The sequence below is a fragment of the Galleria mellonella genome, unplaced genomic scaffold (genome assembly GCF_026898425.1).
Source record: "Galleria mellonella isolate WM207_F2 unplaced genomic scaffold, CSIRO_AGI_GalMel_v1 utg300, whole genome shotgun sequence".
Lineage (NCBI taxonomy): Eukaryota > Metazoa > Arthropoda > Insecta > Lepidoptera > Pyralidae > Galleria > Galleria mellonella.
In genome coordinates this window covers 3,287,833-3,308,993 of record NW_026442068.1, presented here as the reverse complement: position 1 = coordinate 3,308,993, position 21,161 = coordinate 3,287,833, and the positions used below count along the sequence as shown (strand labels likewise).

General features: G+C 31.1%; 3 protein-coding genes across 4 annotated transcripts; all 3 read right to left on the bottom strand.

The window, feature by feature from the left end:
- Nucleotides 1-375: 375 nt before the first annotated feature.
- On the bottom strand, nt 376-5,209 carry LOC128200870 (cell death-inducing p53-target protein 1-like). Its single transcript, XM_052895658.1, has 3 exons — nt 4,814-5,209; nt 3,099-3,417; nt 376-2,192 (listed from the first exon to the last, which is right to left on the bottom strand). The coding sequence occupies exons 1-3, from the start codon at nt 4,827-4,829 to the stop codon at nt 2,165-2,167; spliced, it is 363 nt and encodes a 120-aa protein (XP_052751618.1). The 5' UTR covers nt 4,830-5,209; the 3' UTR covers nt 376-2,164.
- A 1,383-nt stretch (nt 5,210-6,592) lies between these two features.
- LOC113509077 (lipopolysaccharide-induced tumor necrosis factor-alpha factor homolog) lies at nt 6,593-10,862 on the bottom strand. Its single transcript, XM_052895655.1, has 3 exons — nt 10,707-10,862; nt 9,516-9,852; nt 6,593-8,083 (listed from the first exon to the last, which is right to left on the bottom strand). The coding sequence occupies exons 1-3, from the start codon at nt 10,717-10,719 to the stop codon at nt 7,981-7,983; spliced, it is 453 nt and encodes a 150-aa protein (XP_052751615.1). The 5' UTR covers nt 10,720-10,862; the 3' UTR covers nt 6,593-7,980.
- A 4,593-nt stretch (nt 10,863-15,455) lies between these two features.
- Nucleotides 15,456-20,109, bottom strand: LOC113510961 (lipopolysaccharide-induced tumor necrosis factor-alpha factor homolog). 2 transcript variants are annotated; one of them, XM_052895654.1, is made up of 3 exons: nt 19,798-20,109; nt 16,901-17,195; nt 15,456-15,874 (listed from the first exon to the last, which is right to left on the bottom strand). In XM_052895654.1, exons 1-3 carry the CDS (start codon nt 20,015-20,017, stop codon nt 15,772-15,774), a joined length of 618 nt encoding a protein of 205 aa, XP_052751614.1. In that variant the 5' UTR covers nt 20,018-20,109; the 3' UTR covers nt 15,456-15,771. The 2 variants fall into 2 exon arrangements, with proteins under 2 accessions (XP_052751614.1, XP_026750313.1); XM_026894512.3 differs by lacking the exon at nt 19,798-20,109 and adding an exon at nt 18,320-18,479.
- Nucleotides 20,110-21,161: the final 1,052 nt, after the last annotated feature.

Here is a 21,161-nt window from a genome sequence, read left to right as displayed (position 1 = left end):
TGAATTAGCTAAATATATTTTTAAATGCGACTACAAAATTATAAATGATAAAATATGAAGAAACAAATACAAAAAAAAAAATGCAATCAAATTAAGAATCTCCTTCTTTTTAAAGTCGATTAAAAATCAATCAATTAAATTCTTCAACTGCTGATTTTAAAAATTATCAACATTTTTTTGGGAACAACCTAATTCTTGATTGCTGATTACTTCAATTACTCATCCAATGATATTGATCATTTATCTATTTATATTGATTATTTATCTATTTATCTTGTCTGTATTTTTATAGAATAAATATGAGTCAGAATTTAATAAAAATAGATATTAAGCTATATATATTAATTACGCCATTTTCTGTAAGCAATTTCAAACAAGTATTTTTTTTATCTCATACGTATCATGTGTGAGATAAAAAAAAATACTTGTATTTAGGCAAGAAGGTAAGTAGATATAAATGTATAATCATCTACTTCATTTACAAAATTGATAAACGGGTACCCCCTGACACAGTAAAATGTAAACGGTCATGCATTACGGTTTTAAAGGTATTTCCTTCTACGCAGGTTGTTAAATAAGCTTTTTTTCTTCCTTCTTGTCAAGGTCTTATTAGAGACTAAATCTTCTTAAAGAAAGGCCACTTAATTTTCAGTTTCAGCTTAAAGTTGAAAATCGGCAACACGCTCTGTTGCTAAACAATTTATAGACCACTGTTTTTTTTTATACAACTTAGAATGGCAAACAAGCTGACAACCCACCTGATGGAAAGTGGTAACCGTCGCCTACAAACATGAGCAGTACCATGGACATAACAGTACCGTAATCATTTAGCATCAGACTGACCTTTTGTTTAGTTTAATTAGTTAAAATTGTCTCTCAGATTGTATTTTATTATAACTTCTTATCAGATTGTATGAATTGTTTACAATAAAATCAATTCATTGATCTGTTGTTATACACTGGCGAGGCACCAGTGAAGGATGGTAGGTGAGGCTGAAGCAGGTTACTTAGCCCATCGTGACGAATTCAACAAGAATTGTTCACGATGGTTTCCAGGGGGAACCACGTGAAGGTCGACCTAATAGGGCATTATGCTAGCAATGGGGCTCTCAAACTCCATTGCTAACAATTCCTTTCCCCCCAGCTCCATTATATTGTACACTATCTACCACCAAACAAATCTAGATCAATATATATAATCCCTTGATGGTAGTATTCTACCAGCGAAATTGAACCTTTTTTATTAAAGAAACATGGATCATAATGCCGTTGCCATGTGGTCCTGACATAGAATGAGCTACTCTTTCCTTTCCCGTGGGTGTAGTAAGAGGCGACTAAGAGAACTTAATGGTCGAGGGACGGGCAGCAGCATCCCACTTAAAACATCACCAAAAGCCTAACTGCGGTTACCAAACTGCCTGCCAAGTATGACAACTATTGGCAAAGCCTCCCTAATGGAGAAGGCCTATGTTCAGCAGTGGGCAGTTAACAGGTGATATATGTAATAAGTAAAATAAAATTTTTGGAAATAGCTGAATGCGCCTTATTGTATATGCTTTTTATAGCACATTTATAGCGCCTATATTTTTTGTAAGTGTTATGTAGTATATTTACAGATTACTTATTATTAATAAGAAAGGTACATCGTCTGTCGCGTATAATTGGTTATTATTTATTAGATATTTGAAATCATATGATTTAAAAAATATATCTTTTTAAATACCTCTTTAATAAATGAGTAATTACCTAAAATAATATTACTTACATATTGGCATATAGACATAATATTATAGAATAGGTACATAGTCAAATTTAAAAAATAAATAAAATTAATTCAGTTATAAATAAAAATAATAATTTAATTTATTTAATAATCTATTATGCATAGAGTTTTATACACCACTACAACAATAAATGCACAAATATTGCTATTAATAATGTAATAATTATAGAAGTACTAATACAATATAGTATTGTGTTATCCGTCGTCTCTTCCACTTAATGTATTGGATTTAATCACCTCTTGCAATATATTAGTAGTAAAAGAGAGTATTAAAATTTATTATTAATTACTTAACCAATTACCAACTTAATTCTTACATGTACCTATATAATTGCCACATTTTGAGCAATAATGATCCAAATTTAAACACAAATCGGCACATTATGGTAGACATGCACAGAACCATAATCTAAAATGATAAAATTACATTAGTAAAAAAGTTCTGTCGTGATAGAGAAGAAGGGTATTTAAACAGAAGAATAGGTACATTTTGAATGTAGTTGTTTTTTTCTTAGAGCTGGTGTAACGGTGAAAATAAAACCAGTCAGGCGCATGTTGAACTCACACACTGAGGGGCTAATATAGATATAAAATAGCATGTTCTTATGTACATATGTAAACTGTAAACATAGTAGTTCCAATTATTGATACAGCAATTTGGAATTCCTTATTATGGGTTTAAATTGTAGTTAAAAACTGAACTACATAACTAAAACTGAAATTAAAATTGATGACCATATGTAAAAAGATAAAAATGAAAAAACGCCCTGCTCACTTTATAGAAGGCTCAAAATTCTTTGTCCTTTGTGGCCCAAATTTCTAAATGTAACTATCAAATATTTCATAACACCACAAATGTTACAGATTATGTTGTATAACCATACATGGTATTTATACTACTTTATCACTTCCCAGAACTAAAGTTTCAAGACTCTGCGTTTAAGATTCAAACAAATAAAAAAAAAAATTGTGACTTATACTAAAATAGCTACAACTACTTCGATGTATTAATTTTTTTATGCTTGTAATCCTGAAAAGTATTGTATTGTAATATTTATATAAGTAGGTATCTACTGCAGTGTAAATTAATTAAAATGTAGTACTTCAAGTTTTTAGTAAAACTAATAAGGAAAAGACGATATCTTTCTATGTAGTGAGCAATAACATGTGTTCGTATGTTCATTAATGCAAACCTGTATCTGAATTATGATAAGGTAATAAAACTTTATTATTCGCTTAATCAAAGTAAACCATAAAATGAATGACAAAAAGTTTAGATTCGACAAACATGTCAGCTCCTTTTAGGTTGACTTACCCGAACACGCAGAACAGTAAAGCTATTAAATGTGTGCGTATTGTCGGGTTTCTACTAATTCTCGTCGTTACATTTTGGTAGCATGATTTACATGTCACTCTGGTAGGATTTGGGCCCACCGATTGTTCTAGATTGACTGCTGAAATTGTTGCAGGCATTGGAGTTGCAGCCCTCTCTGGAGTCACCTGTGAAATCCCAGGTGCTGAGGGAGCTTGCGGTAGACCAGGATATGGAGGTGGATTAATATAAGGTAGACTCTGTTCGGCTTCGTTGAGCGGTGGGTAAACGGATTGGTTATCGTCTACACGTACTTCTTTATCTGAAAATTTGAAAGTTTATATTTTTTATTTTTATAACACAAGGGGCAAACGGACATGCGATTCACTTAATGGTAAGTAACTACTGCCGCCCATGAGCACCCGCAATACCGGAGGAATTGCTAATGTGCTGCCGACCTTTTAAAAAGGAATAACCTTTTAAAAAGGAATACAGTGACAATACATGAATCGAAATAAAAATACACCTTACTCTATCACAAAACCACGTTTATACGAAATTTGATTCCAATTGGAAATTCATGTAAAAAACTAGAAAACAAAGTGGCATTCCTAATTATAATATTAATAAAAACGAGAATTGTTATATATCTATGTAAATACAATACATTATTCTTATGATAATATTTAATATTCAATAATTTAAATATAGGAGTAGTAATAAATATAGAGACAAAGATTAAAACGGAACGTGATCCTATTTACGCTGGATAATAATGTAATAATTTATAAAGGAATATTTTTCCTTAAGAATTTGTATGTATTATGAAAAGGTAGTGGGTAATAAATCTCCTATCGTAGTAATCTCGAAACGGTAAATAAGAAAAATGAGTTATAACATTTTCCAGCCGAAATTTCATATATCTCAAATAAAAATAAACAGTATTAAATCTTATTGTTTATATTGTTATCAAATTTAATAAAACCGGTTAAGTGAAGGAAGGGATTGTTTTTGGCACCAGTAAAGGATGAGGTGACGATGAAGCCAGATCAGTTAGCCCATCAAGACCAATTCTACTAGAATTATCCATGATAGTTTCCAGGGGATTCGCGTGGAGGTCGACCTGATTGTTAGTAATAGGGACTAACAACCTACTAGCGACTATGACTATGTTTGCTTTATGCTAAGATTCATATTCGTATAGACAATTAAAAAGTGTACATTGAAATTAGCTTTATCTGAGCTGCTACTACTATTTTAAACTACAAACATTCGTTTCGCCTCAATTTCTAGGAAATTGAAATTAATCAAAGGTCAATAATAGAAAAATAGATCAAGTGTTAATCGTTCTAGCCGTATTCTCTCGGCATAGAATAGTCCATCTCTTTCTCTCCTATGAGCATCGTAAGAGGCGACTAACAGAATTTAATTGGGTAGCAGCGTCTCTTTTAAAACGTCACCAAAGCCTAACTGCGGTTACCGATATATCAGCAAAGCGTGGCAACTACTGACAAAACTCGCCAAAGGTTCTATTAAAACCGATAACATGTATCACTTCCAATAGAGATCAACGTAGATGGCGCTCGTGGTTTAAACAATTTATCTCTTTAAAATTATTCGTCTACTAACGGCAAAAAATACACATTTATAAATAAAGGACTTTCTGAGTATTTCTTAGTGTATTAATAAGTTTTAAAAGTCTAATTAAAAATACTTACTATCTGCCGCTTTCATTTTGGAAGATACTGAAAGCACCGAAACAAAATATTTATAATAAACGGGAACGTACTGCGTTCCCGTAGAACAGTAGCCCGAACGAACGAATACAAATGACTAACATTTTTATGGCTCACTTCCAACTCCGATAGGCATGCCTAGACGTGATATCTTAGACAAGGTCGCTGGGTGAAAATTAATTTCGGAAATAAAATTACGAGTATACCATTAATTTTCACGTATTCAAACATAACAAAACCAAGTTTTGAAATCAACTCAGCAGCAGCAGAATTTCCAAACCGATACGATACCTTCAAAAATATACGATGTAGATACCTTCAAAAATAACATATTTATTTAAAATAAAACTGCTGGGACACCTGCCATTCTTCCGGCGTTGTAGATGCTCATGTGCAGCGGCATGTTTGTTTGTATATTACTGAGATGCCAAACAAGCATACAGCCCACCTGATGATAGCGGTTACCGTAGCCTATGAGCGTCTACAATACCAGTGGTATTACGTGCACGTAACCAACCCTAAAGAAACCTCTTTACCCCTTTTTTGTGAACCCATGCTGTAGTCTCTTTGAAAAACCTCATTCAATTCAAGTTCATTCCATAACCTAAAGGTTTCTGGGAGAAAATATCTCTGAAACCGCGCTGTACGCGACCATATAGGCCAGGGGTTCCCAAACTTATTTTGTCTACCGCCCACTTTGAGAATAAATTATTTTTTAGCGCCCCCATTTTTTCACCACTATTAAAACCACTATTACTTCAAGATCAACAAATCACCCCCCCAAGTCTCTACACAACGCCCCCATTTTCTTCTAGGTCTCTTACCGCCTCCCATTAGGCCTTCAGCGCCCATAATGGGGGCGTTATCGCCCAACATATATATAATAAGTGCAGATGGGAAAGTCTTTGATCTAAAACCGGCTGTATAATATATATATGGGCCAGACTGAACATCCACAAAGTCAATAGCTAGCGAGGCGATTATTGTACTTATACAATTGTATCATTACATTTATTAGTTGTCTTGCTTTATTTCCTTTATCTTATAATTTAATAAGGGATATATATTAATTCATTTATTGATTTATGCAATTGATTTAATGAGTGATCTTCTTCAGTCTTACTATGGTAGTCTTTTTGACATAAAGTCGGTTAACGGCCATTTCAAGGTTAAAAGAGACTGCTATTATAGATCGTTATGTCATCACTGTATACGAAACTGTTCCGGGAATGAACTAACAAAATAATTGAGACAATTTTGTAGCAATGAAGTTTTGCACTTGTTAATCAGAATATGCCTACTTAAAGAGGTTAAACGTTGATTATTTAAAACTTTACGATACAATATTAACAAAATTACCATTATTGGACTAAGATTTTTCAGTCAAAAGAATCGTAAAAATCAGTTAATCAAAAAATCAATAATATACATTCAAAAAGTATAAATGAACTGAATTTTTTTCAAAGTTTACTCGTGATGCGTGTGCTGATGCCTACAAGGGCAGAGAAAGTCCTAAAACGACATGGATGGACTATGTGAAAAACTATACTGCCAAAAGGGGAGTAAATGCTATAATAACTGCAAATAGAGGAGAATGGAAGAAGAAAATATATTACGTTAATCGCAAATAAATAACTATGACAAAGGTAGGAAGATAATGTTGATTGGAATAGAGAATAATAAGCTTATGTAGATTCATGAGTAAGTGTAAAATTTCAAGTTTGGAGGTTTTATAATTCTGGTGATTAAGAAAAAAGTATATTTTTTAATCACTTAAGTATTTAATCTTTTTATATTTTATACGAATAAACTTAATTCAATTATAGCATATTTTTATACGATATCAATGTAACGTAACTAGTTAATTACAACACAGTCAATATATAAATTAATATGTAAGAACATTTGTACCTTATCACAATTAAAATGTATTTAATAAACTGGTTAAATACATCCTTAGTATAATCACTAATCACTATGACAGGGTACTAAATTATTTACAAATATATCTTCATGCCAGGTCCTTACAAAATAAAAAGAGAGAACCAATCTCAATACAATAAAGTTATTGATTTAATTAGTTATAATTAATTTATTAGTTATTTTTCCCGCAATTCTAACAGGAAAATAGTTTTGTAATATCTTTGTAGTTTCCTTATACAAATCAAATATACCTAGACACTTCTAACCATCACTCTGTCAGACGCTGCCTCAAGATTTGAGATCGTGTTATCACAAAACAAGTGTTTACACTCACGTTCACAATTATCTCAGACCGCAAACAAGGTGAACAACTTTAGTTACAGTATACATGGAATACTAATACATTTATTTAGTTACTAATCTTTACTCGCAACTTCGTCCGCCAGGCCTATAAAGATGATAGTATTAATAAAGAGTCTCAATTTTTTTATCCTAAAAAATAACCTAAATATAAAAAAAATAACATTCACGAAAAAAAGAACAAAGATATAACAATGGGTATATTTTTTATGCAACTTAGAATGGCAAACAAGCTGACAACCTACCTGATGGAAAGCGGTATGTACTCATACCTTATACTGTGCAGATACAAGTTGTTCTTTTTTCGAGAAGAAGTTGGTTGAAATTTGGTGGAAAAAAATATAACTAGTAGTTTCATAAATCCTGTCAATTGCAGTATAAATTTTTTAAGGTTGATAAAATTTTTGTAAAATATTTTGAGAGAAATAACTAATAAAACAAATATATTATATATAGTAATTGATGTAACATATCTACTATCATTCTATGATTACATGTTTCTATGGACTGTGAAAAAAAAATTACATACGGTCTTATAAATTTTATGATAAACTTACATTTCGAAATTCACCATAGATAATCACAATATTTCATATACTACGATACATTTATTCGTAAAAATAAATAGTCCAGTATCAAAGTACACTTGTAAAAGACAATTGTTGTAAAAATATGTAATGTACTAAAATAAATTAGTATGTCTTGATAGAAATCTTCTTAAAATTCAGTAGCAAATATAGAACTTTTAATTTGAACTAAGAACACTTAAACTTTTTTTTGGATGTATCCAGAATATGGCGTATCAAATCTATACTCTTCATGATCACCACTGATCTGTCCTTATAATTGGTTTTTATTCAATTATATTAGTTCTGGTACGTGCCAACATAAGCACCGCAATTTGTACAATAATGGTCTACATTCATACAGGAATCCATACAGTATGGTATACATACGCAGGGCCATAATCTGAAAGAAAAAACATAATGAGTAAATTTATAGTCTTACGATTTTTGTTTCCGAAAAAAGAGCGTCTAAAATCATAACAAAATTATTATGAAATCCACAAAGAAGTAAATCCTATCTAATGCAACTCCACGGTAATAGCGTAGATATCACATAACATTAACACAAAGAGAAATGTCAGTCGAAATGAGAATTATTTATTATTATTTCCATTTTTGTCTCCAGTTTCATTTCTCGATCTTTTAATCATTACAATTTTTACAATTTCTTAAATCTTATTTCAGATACAATGTAGTTTTAAAACAAAAGTTAAAGTCTTTTATCTGAGATAGTTGTCATCTTTGTAATTTGTATCTGATTAACATACTTACATTCTTTTTTATTTTTATAACTACATTTGTATGTATGTTGCTATATGTATGAATTTGTATGCATTTGTATTTATATATTTATATGTACGTATAGGTATACGGATTTATTAAAGTATGTATCAGTAAGTTATAATGTACATTTATATATTCACATTATTGTACGTATTCTCTATATGCGTTTTAAAAAACGAACAGAATTTCGTGTCTTCAGTCAAACTGTTTATTACTCTTTTCCATACAAAAATTGCTTTGAAGAAATCACCCTCGAAATCTAAAGAATTAGGCCGCCTATTGTTTTCTCAATGTAATATTTTCTTATAATTGTTTGTATTTATAATGAGTTTACTACTTTAATTAATATTTAATTTACGGCAATGCATGGAGGGTATCATGGGCGAAACAGTATACTCTGTTATGTCCATGGTACTGCTCATGTCTATAGGCGACGGTTACCACTTTCCATCAGGTGGGCCGTCAGCGTGTTTGCCATTCTAAGTTGTATAAAAAAAAAACTTATGTACTGATGCTTCACATATCAGTGCGCCTATGTCATATATGAGACCCATCAGTTGATTAGTCAGACATATCTCTCCACAAAAAAATCAAAGTGAACCAATGGAATAGAAAAAATCTTAAATGATGATTCTGTATTCTGTATAGACATCTCAGTTTAAAGTTACCTTTTACTAAATAGTCATGACGATGACCTCAAATGTGTATCGTACATAGCAGTTACATGTAGTAAGAGATGCAATACTCAAAGCCTCATAATGATCAGAAGTATCATAACCATAACAGTGTACTTATTCTTTTATTTCCATATATTTTAGATATTTTATTTTTGTTCAGGTAGATTGTCATCTTATTTATCATTCCAAGACGTATATATATGCCTCATGATGAATGAATAGATTTTACAACTTATTTCCAACATTGGTTACAATGATATTTTGGTAAGGCTGTTACATCGCAATACAGACATATTACAAACATTACATGGTAAACACATGTGTTGGCATATAAGAAAAAAAAAATGGTGTACAAAAAAAAAAACATTAACTTACCCAAATACACACAGAAGTAATGCCATCATATGTGTTCGCATGGACGCTTTTTGTTCAATCCTTGTCGTTATTTGCTCGTTACACGATCTGCAGGTTAGTCTGGTGGGAAGTGGGCCCATCTGCTGTCCAAAAATAACACCTGAGACTACCCCGGGTCCCACAGTTACTACCGTCGGACCTGTCACCGGTTGATAGACTGTAGGACCCTGTGGAATGTGAGGTCCACTTGGACCCGGTGGTCCAGGGTATGGAGCATGTCCTGAATCATTTCCAGGGTACGGAGGTGGACTTGTAGGCGGATATGTCGACTGAGGATAATTCACAAACGAATCTTTACCTGTAAATTAATTTTTAGATTGATTTTATTTTATTATTTGATATTACTGTAATTAAAGATTGTGTTCTAAACTTCAGTTATATTTTTATATATTTATTACCTCATAACTCCGTCAATTATAAATCAATTTAAAAAATTCTTTTTTAACTGGATGAATAATTATCAGATTAGTCTCATACAAATTTTATCAAAATAGGTTCAATACTTTAGTTTTCATATCAAAATAACTGGTTTTGCCACAATTAAAGTCGGTGTTTTTTGTTACACAATGTTAAATTATTATTTCAAATATTAACATATTACATATTTTTGGAAAATTCCTGGTTGTGATGACATTTCATAATATCATTATATGATTTCGCAAGTATTTGTCAACTTATTGGGGAATTACGCAGTTGTATGAGTCGTCTGACATTTATTCTTATTAACTCTTTCACCAAAACTTATTTCGATTTTGTTACATTTATTATATAGCAGACGTAACAAATTAACATCATTATCATGTACATTAATAAATGCACTCAATTTGATTATTTTGTTTACCACACAATATTTCTTAAACATTATTTCAACTATCTTCAATTAATGTAGAAGCATATCATTGAATTTAAATACTGTATTATATAATAATAACTTTTGTATACCAGATATATACATACATATATAAAAATAATTTAAAATTATATAGGTGAACGAAATTAAATACGTATATTTCGTACAACTTAACAGAAATACAGTAGATTATTTATAAATACAGTAATATATATGATAGAATTACTTTTCACATTAATTCCACAAAATTTACCGAATAATGCCTTTATAATATTATTTCGTAAACAATTAATCCAACTTACCACTTGACTCCATTTGCTATCTATCACTTACAATCACAAAATAAATAAATTTCAGTACAATTTCTAATATAGTTCCAATCGACACGGTAGACTTATGAAGACTAACAGAAATATAACACTATACATTACCAGAGCCGTAGTATCGTGTACACAATTGTGTTCGTTCCGATAACAATATATGTTTTAAAATTTAATTTAATATAAAACTTTAATAAATTTGAATTAAATGGGACATGATTACATGGTATAATAAACTATTAAGAAACTTATAAACCATGCACTTATTTATGTAGGACAGTAACTTTTAACTGTCCGCTGCTGAACATACACCTTAGGGGGTTTTGCCAGTAGTTGCCATGCTTGGCAGGCGAATTGGAAACCGTAGTCAGGGATTTAGAGATGTTTTAAGAGAAACGCTGCTGCCCGTCGCTCGCCCTCCCTTATTTGGCTCTCAGGATATCCATGAGAAAGGAAGGAGTGGTCTATTGTTTGCCGAGACCACGTCATGGCCACACGGAAATTATATATTGTTAAGTAATAAGACTTAAACTGTGTACATTCTGTACGTATTTATTTATTCGGTTCCATTAATATTATAATAGCCTCTAGTAAGATATAATTTATTATAATAATATACAATTTATTTAATATACAAGTAACATATATGAAAAACCTACAAATTAAAAAATGACAAATAAAAAATTCAATAAATATCCAAGTTAAAAAATATGTAAATCTTTAATATTTTCAGTCAGAAAAATATATTACTCGTATTATTATTATAAAAAATCTTGAATCTATAAAGATGTTGATTTCTAAATAGATGTCTCTACGAGAACCTCTGCATTTTAAACTTGACTAAACAAAAATCTGAGAGAGAGGAAGAAGAAGTATTCGCTCACTTAGTCTTACAAAGAATTTATAAATTCAGCTTTTTTCAATACATTCGACCCGTATAAATGTGCGTTCAAAGGTAAACACTGATTCAAATATATCAATATAAAAGGGAAAATTAAATTAACAACTTGCTGATCCATCATTTGACAACATCGCAACCCTATGGGGGTTGAAATCAATTCGTATCGCGTATGTATTCGTAATCTATTATGTCTTATTCCATGCTTTTCTGTTGTATTCTACAATCCTAAACCCTTACCAGTTGTATGGAATAGGATATTAATACAAGTAGACCGATTTTTATAGAATTAAAAAGGGAATAGTAAACTCGTCTGTTAATGGAGAAAGAAATAATGAGGATGGAGTCAGGTCAATTGACTGATCATGGCGAATTCACTAGGAATTGACTATGACGGTTTCCAGGGGAAACCACTTGGATGTCGACCTATACTGCTAACAATAGGGATTAGCGTTCCCGTTACTAACAATCCCTTCTACTCTACTCCCAGTGACAAAAGAGATCAATTATATTTAGTGCATTAGTTGATACGATAGACATAACTCCAGTAAGAGTGGCATCACTGATGATGATGAATCTAAATTTTTTACTGCCAAATTCTATAATTCTCAATCGAATTAAAAAATCAAGAGGTTTTCATATTTCAAATTTAAAATAAAATCTCAAATTATCGTAATTTCAAAATAAGATTTTATACAAAAATGTCTCGTTTATAAAACTCTGCGAACGTATTGTAATCTTTTCGTAACCTCACTATGATAAGAATGAATATAGATATGATATCACTGATAGTAATATACATACGTATATACCTACTATCTAACAGTTTGATATTTTGGAAAAAATAATTCATATCGTTGTTATCACAAAAGTCTGTAATGCAATGCGATGTAAATTTCATAAATCTAAATCGAATATTAGAGAAAGTACTGGACTCACATTCTTTACAAATAAAGGCTGGGGTAATTGAACACATTTGTTTTATACAATAATACAAGATTTGTATTCCACAAAAAACCGAATTTTATTGTGACAAAACCTGTTACTAAAACCTAAAAGCTATATTACAGAACTTATTTTGATAAAATTTCTAGGGGACCAGTCTGTAGACCAAATTGATTTAAAACTGAAGTTATGCGATAATAAATATAAAAAATATACAACTAAATTGAATTGAAGTGACAAGATTGATTGATTAAAATAATTGAAACTGAGATTGAGAAAACCTCCTACTTTTTGAAGTCGGTTTAAAAGAATCAAAATAAGTTTTTTTTTTTTATTTTAATGAAATGGCTAGTTGCACTATCTATATTCGCTAATGAGTTAGTGAAAGAGGATAAAGTCAAAACAATAGCCCATAGTAATCACCACTGTTTCACCAAGGATACCATCCTTGTAATCTATCTGTAACCTAATTGTGGAATTATTTTTCAGGGCAAGAACGCAGAAAGGTCAATTTGACAAAGTATATTATTAGTTATAATTCGGACCATTAGTCCCCATTAGTGACAATCCTATTCGCCTCCTAAATTAAGATTTGTTAGGGTAATATCTGCAGGTAGGGAGGAAAGGTCAGGTCGACCTCTACGCAGCTAGCGAGAAGAGATTGCCAGTAATGTGATCTAAAAACCCCATTGCTAAGAACATACCCTATTAGGTCAACCTCCACTCAGTTCTCTCTAGAAACCATCATGGTTAATTCTTGTTAAATTCGTCACGATAGGCCAACTGACCTGTTTTCGTTCTCACCAGTCATCTCTTACTAGTGTCCAGTTTCAAACCATAGTGATCAATACCTGGTATATATATATATATATATATATATATATATATATATATATATATATATATATATATATATATATATATATATATATATACCACAGAATGCACTTTGGATCACAGACATTGTATAATGTAGATGTAGATAACACATAGATAAACGGCGATAAAGTTTCAAACGAGCGATCAGATGATTCATATTTTGTAATAAATAACAAAATAACTAACTGAGAGTGACTAAGTTTTTATGATAGGCACTTATTGTTATTAAACTGTTTCACAATACTACCGGGAATACCCAGTCGAGTACGAAAATGGTAGATCGTTTATAGATACGAATACCTAGTACGATTTTAAAACGATTATATGGTTGTTTATCTAATTAGTAACATTATTGTTTCAGAATACTACCAGGGATACTTACCCGACTGGTGGAAAGTGGTACAATGGTTGTGTCTACAGACATGTCTATTGTATTCATTATATATTCTTTATTCTTTATTATACAGAAATATAATGTTAAGAACAATTAATTTTAAACGTAATGTACAAAGGCAAGCTTATCGTAAAGAAATTTCTTCCAGCAAACCTTATATATGTCCATTATATGTCTATTATATCCATAAATAATGTCTATGAATAGTGCGAGTTTTTTATCAACCGATTATGGTGATGTTTTTTCCAATCAATAGGTTTTTAATAAATAATAATAATAAATAAATAATTTGTGATTATAAATAAAATGGATCGATAGATTATCCCCGTGATGATTCCTGCTAATTTTATCAAATTTAAAGTCAGTTTTATATAGAACAAAACTTAAAATTTGTGTTTCGTATCATATCGTATGATTCACTTACAAATAAATGTTAATTTACTTTGTCGTAGCGTTAATGCCATATAAAAGGTACTAATGCCAATTTAATCACTAACATAGTGAGACATATAATGACTCCGTTGTCTTCATAAGTAACGTCACTATTCTATTTGTGATGAGTTGTTCATGTTTATTGGTGACGTTTATTAGTGGGTCATTCGATTTTTTCTAATCTTCCTAATTACATTAAATGAGTTGCCAGCTTTGCAAATATTATGTATAATGTTATCGGAAGATACTGTGTACACAGGTATGTAGGTATTATGTACCTTGTATTATTTGCGTTATCTATTTATATCAATATCTTGTGTAGATAATTTTGTACCACAACACGGGACAAAATATATATTTTGTCATTGAGAAATCGATATCCTGCCGAAACTATATATTATCATAATATGAAAATTAGTAAATGTGTTTGGAGATTTGTGTTTGTAACTCGATCACGACAAAACGACTGTACTAAGTTGAATATCATTTGATACACATTCCACGGAATTAAAAATATTACTTTTAATTCTTTTATAAAAATACTTCAACAATCTTGGCCACTGACAATGTTATTTTTTTTTGGTGCTATGTATAATAATTATTACTATATGCAATAATATGAACAAATGGTATATTTGTAGTATATATGTAGTTTAATACAGGGACCTCATTTATAAATAATAATCACACCTTTTTCTATAAATATGTACTATATATTATGTATACAATTTTATGGCTTATAATATGTTTTTATTATTTAATGTACACTTATCCTAATTAATATCTATTATTAGATAAATAAAAGGTAATATATACAAATACATAATTTACATAATTTTTATTTTATTGAAAATTACTTTAATTAATATCTGTTACTTAGTATTAACATTGATGCAGTTTATTTCTTCTAATAAGTCACAATAAAATATTTTCTTAAAATTTTCTCTCTCTATTTATACATCCATATTTAGCCTGAATCTTTTATCATTAATTTTTCTATAAAACCGTGCCCTTTGCTTTCAATGGAACAATTTAAAATTCTTTTAAACGAAGCCCGTTCGTTGCTCTCAATTTAAAATTCTATTCATCCGGTCCTCATCGTTTTATCGTATATTCCATTTAGTTTACAGGTATCTGTATGCTTTACCAATACCTGTAAGCTATTTCAATAAAACTAAATGAAGAAATAACTAAGTTTTATTAAAATTAACATATCAATACATTGAATTAATTAATATGTAATCGATTATTTATTTGTATTACTATTAAACAATTAGCGTACTGTTTTATGGTCAGATCAATTTTTAGTTTTTTACATTATCATTAAATTCTGTTAAAACAGAACATACAATATTTCTCTAATTTAGTTTAGTTTGTCATAATGCAAATACCGATTTTTATGGAAGTTATATAATTATGTTTTATAGTCTATAATTATGTTTTCATGCAATTACCAAATTTTATAGGCATATTTTTTTTATTATTCCTCTTATTTGCATTCAATATTGGTAAGAACCAATGTAAGCCCCGCATCTTGTACAATAATGGTCGACTGCCAAGCACGAGTTCACACAGTAAGGGACGCATACGCAAGGCCAACATCTGGAATGGAGAAAAACATTTCACTTATATCTTAATCAGAATAAAATAGTCATAATAAATGCCAGTGCTACAAAATCGTACCAAACGTCAGATGCTTAAGATACCATGTGTTATGGGAAATCAGGCAAGGAAGCTAGACCCCAGAAACCGGAACATCCAAACTCAAACCTATTTAGAAAAGATCGAACCTGGGACCTTATTACGCGAAATTAACTATAGCTTCGCCACTGAGGTTTAAAACTGTAAAACCTTATTAGTTTTTTCATCCGACTTCAAAACAAGAAGATTCTCAATTCGGTTGATCTTTTAGTTTTGGTATCTCATTACTCCATCAATACTAAACTGATTTGGAAAATTCTAAACTTTTATTTATCTAAAAAAATATATTTAAGATAAGGTTTATTCGTTTTAAATTTAACACGACATTTATGGATTTCCAAGAATAGAACTAAAAATAAACGTTCTAAATACAAGTACATTGATAAAAATTATATAATATTTTTTTTTATACCATTTAGGTGGCAAACAAACATACGGCCCATTAAGTGGTTAAGCCTATGAACACCTGCAATACCAGAGGTTTTTTGCCGACCTAAAGAAATATATTTTGAAAAACCCCATGTTAGTCTATTTTATTTAAATAATATTTTTTTTTATAATATAACATTGTAATGTAATAAAACATAAATAAACACTGAACATATTCACACAGCGCCATCTAGTCCTAAACTATAATAGATAGATAGATAAACACTTTATTTGAGCCATTTATGACACACGTAAATTAATAAATAAATTTATACAATCTGATTATTTACATTTTTTCAAATATAAAACAAAACATGAATATTGGAGATATGTTTTCACCAAGTGTGTCGCAGTGACCCAAAAAGGCTAGTATAGTTAGTATAGTTTACTTACTTTTAAATAATGTTTTGAAAATATTGATATTTTTTTAATAGTTTTTGTACATTGAAAAATAACTCTGATTACTCAAGATTACGGTAAGTAAAGTGATAAACTTACCCAAGTAATAACAAAAGTAAAGCAGTCAAGTGTGTCCGCATAGTTGGCCTTTGGTCAGTTCTGGTGACTATCTGATGATTACAGGTCTTACAAACTGTAATTGCTGGTTCCGGACCCATCTGCTGAGCGATGACCACTACAGCAGGAGGATGGGTCACTGTGACCGTGCCGGGTATCAAATGTACATGTTGTACTGAAGGTTCAGATTGCGGAGGACCAGGGTAAGGTGGCGGACTAGAGATCGGTCGGTCGTCAACCCTCTCTGAAGCTGGTTGAGCATCGATCACGGTTTTTGCTGTAATATAGAAGTTACTTATTATACCGTCTAATTCTGTACTAATTAATAACAATCAAAGTCTGTAGTTTGTCTATACGTTTAATTGTTTGAATTTTTATTACATAATTATGCTTAAAAGACTCAACGGATCGAAATAAAATTTAGTATATGGATATATTATATATTAAAACTATACGTCTTGATGAACTTCAATCACCCGCAACGCCATCTCGTAAAATTAATTCGAAGTAGCAATTCCCATACAAAATTACCTAATTGTAATTTTTCGATTTTTCTGCTGAATGTTAGGGTTTTCCTTTATTATAGTATAACAAACAAAACAAAAAGAATATTCAAATCTGTCAAGCTGTTTTCGAGTTTCAGTGATAGTAACGAACAGTAATTGACACATTGTATATATAGGGCAAAACAAGAGTATATAAATAGTGATCTATGTGTTTATAAAAATAAATTTATAACAAATCATAAAATATTCTGCTGGACATCAGTATGTCATTGTATTTTTGTATAAATGTAATGAATGACTACAATGACGCATCGCCTGAAAAGATAAGAATATATTGAATCTACTAGAATAATGATGAAAATTTATGAAAATAGATAAAAGCGACGGGTTCGTCGTGATACTTTAAAACAATACCTCTACTGTGGTTCAGAAATTATAGAATACAAAACCTCTTTTTTGAATTCGTTTAAATAATTACATTCCTTACAAAGTAGGGAAAGCCATATGCTAAATCATTTATTCTGGCATGCATCGTTTCGTCTAGTTTCATAATTCTTCTCATACAGAAGATTAGCTATATCCCGCAGATTTACCCGTGAATTATTGATTCATCATCATAAGGTATTGTATGTGCTAAGTTAGTTACCTACATATACCTAATAACATCATATGAATATCATATATGACAGGTTACTATGATATATTGTTTAAAATACCATTCAAGTGTTTAAGAGTAATTGAATAACAATAAAAAGCATCCAAAAAATGCATAAATACACAAACATCTTTACAAATTACCATAAATCTACTACCTGACTGCCAAAATGTATTTTTTATTCAATATTAATGCAATACAAATGCAGTTAAAGTCATATTTATAAAACTATTTACTTACCCTCTGGCTCGTTACTCATATTGATAATTATCCTGTATGAATCCCCCAACACATTCAGCACTCACAGCACATTTATTAATTTACAGTTTGAGCGAGCTGCTATGAATAAATGACCAATATCAATAATGTTTGACTTTATCCATACTTATCGCATATTTAGTTATGATAAAATTTTGATGATAAACGTTTGCGTTGTAATCACCTTTAATAATAAATACTGCTAGGATAATAAAACTATTGCATTTTTTGGGCAATATGATATATTACGAACAAATAACATTAACTTCACTAGAGGAAGACTTCGTACAAAGATCTTCTACTTAGGCAGTCCTGTTTCTGTTGTTCTTGCTACCAAGCGGTGGAATATAGCAATGAAATTATAGTATACAAAGACATAACAAATTCATCATCATCATCTGCTACCTTCTAAACATAGGCCTGGGAGAGGAGGAATTGTTAGTAACGCGGACTACCAATCCCATTGCTAGCAATATACCCCGTCAGGCCGACCTGCACGTGGTCTCGAAACCATCGAGCTGAATTTCAGGTGTATTTATCACGATAGGCTACCTGACCTGCTCTTTTATTTTCACTTATCATTTCTCACTGGTGGGCACCAGTGAGAGAGGTGGAGTGCCCACCTCTCTCACTGGTGCCCACCAGGTTTATATCGATAGCGTAGGCGACGTTACCATTCCATTATCATCCATTAAAAACAACATAAGCTTCATCCAAAGTCTGCCATAAGGAACGATCCTGAGCCATCTACATCCACTGGCTCTCTGCATATCAATTTAATTCTTAGAAATGGCATCATATGATGGATACCATAGGCGAGAAAATATATTTTACTAGCTTTTACCCGCAACTTTGTCCACGTGACCTGGATATATTTACTGTTCTGGAAAAAAGTAGTCTATATCCTTCTCTATCCCATATAATATCTGTATACCAAATTTGACCAAGAGATGTTGCGTTGGTTTGGTCATTTGGAGAGGATGGATGAAAGAAGAATTACGAAAGAGATTTATCGAGCAAGAATGAATGGAGATGTCGGTAGGGGCCGCCCTAGATGGACGTATGTTGACCAAATAGGCGACGTACTGAAGAAAGGCCAAATTAAAAGTACCTGTAACCGGCGAGCTTGTATGAAAAGTTTGATGAATGTGGAAAAAGTGAGAGGTTTGTTTGAATCGAAACACTTGGCGTTCCATTGTTTCTGCATACCCTGATGGGAGACAGGCGTGACAGATATATATGTATGTATGTATACCAAATTTGAATGTGATTGGTTGAGCCGTTAGGGCACTATATGGTAATAAATAAACAAACTTACTTTTATATTAACTAGGTAACTAGGCAAACGTTATTCTGCCACATAAAGAGATACCGTAATTACCTAGCGGTATGAAATATACTTACGACTTATTCATATATCTACCAAATATACATAAAAAATTCTTAAAAATCGGACGAACCTTTTCGGAGAAGTAGGACTACAAACATCGAGACACGAGTTTTACATGTATATAGATAGTAAGACTGATGTTCATAGTGCTGATAATATTCGACCCACTGAAACTGCGTAGAAATGTTGCATCTCTGTGCATCTTCTAATGAATTTGTCATAAAGAGTGCTCTGAAGAATTGTTCGGATTGATACCTGCTACTGATTTTCACCATCGTACAACCCGCCATAATTTAAAATTTCATCCCAACCATCTGGACGAGTGGCGGTCCTCCACCGTGCGTTTTTCAAGGCACTTTCTCTCACGCACAACCACTCTTTGGAATCAACTTCCAGCAACAGTATTTCCGAACCGATACGACAACATAACCTTCAAGAAAAGAGCATATTACATTTTAAAAGGTCGACAGCACATGCTATTGGTGTTATGGGTGACCATGAGCGGCGGTAGTCACTTACCATCAGGTGAGCCGCATGCTCATTTGCCCCCTGTGTTGTAAAAAAAATTATAGATTCTTGATAAAACACTTTTCAATCAATTTTGATAAAAAAATGCTTAGTTGGTTAGTTTCATGTTATTAACAGAGTTGTCAGTCCTAACACCTACTTGGGTAAAAAATGTTAGTAATGAAGACTAAGAGTCCCATTGCTAGCAATATACCTAACCAAGTCGACCTCCATGTGGTCCCTCCTGGAAATCATCTTTCTAAATTCCAGGTATATCACTATAGACTAACTGACCTGCTTTCATCCTCACCTATCATCCCTCGATGGTGCCTCACTAGCGTATACCGATAGTGCAGGCGACGTTACCATTCTATTATCATCCATTAAAAGAAAACACCTACTGAGTAACAAATAACGTTCTTCTTTCATTATCAATATTGACTTATGCAGGCTTTTTGAGTCTATTAACTTTAAACTCGTATTGTTACCAGAAACGAAAGTGTATGAGTTCTAAAGATATATATGTATATATAATATAAAACATAGTTTAAGTTTTTATTCAAAGATGATGATAAAATTATAATATTATTTTATTAATATAATAAAATTATTTATAAAAACAATTTATTATGTAATTAATAAGTATATAATGAATAATGATATTAATCAATCAAATCAGTTAAAAACACATAAATCACAACATTTATTAACAATTTTTATCATTTAATTTATTGTTTTCATAAAAATTGTCTAAAAGTCGTAACAATACTACTAATATTATAGAAATAAATATGACCGTTACTGTCTTTTTATTCATAAGATACGTTTTATTCTAATACATACAAATAAAGTCACGAATTACAGCTATTGTTTAGATCAATATTTGACGTAAAAACAGTAGATAAGCAGCGTGACGTCAACAATACC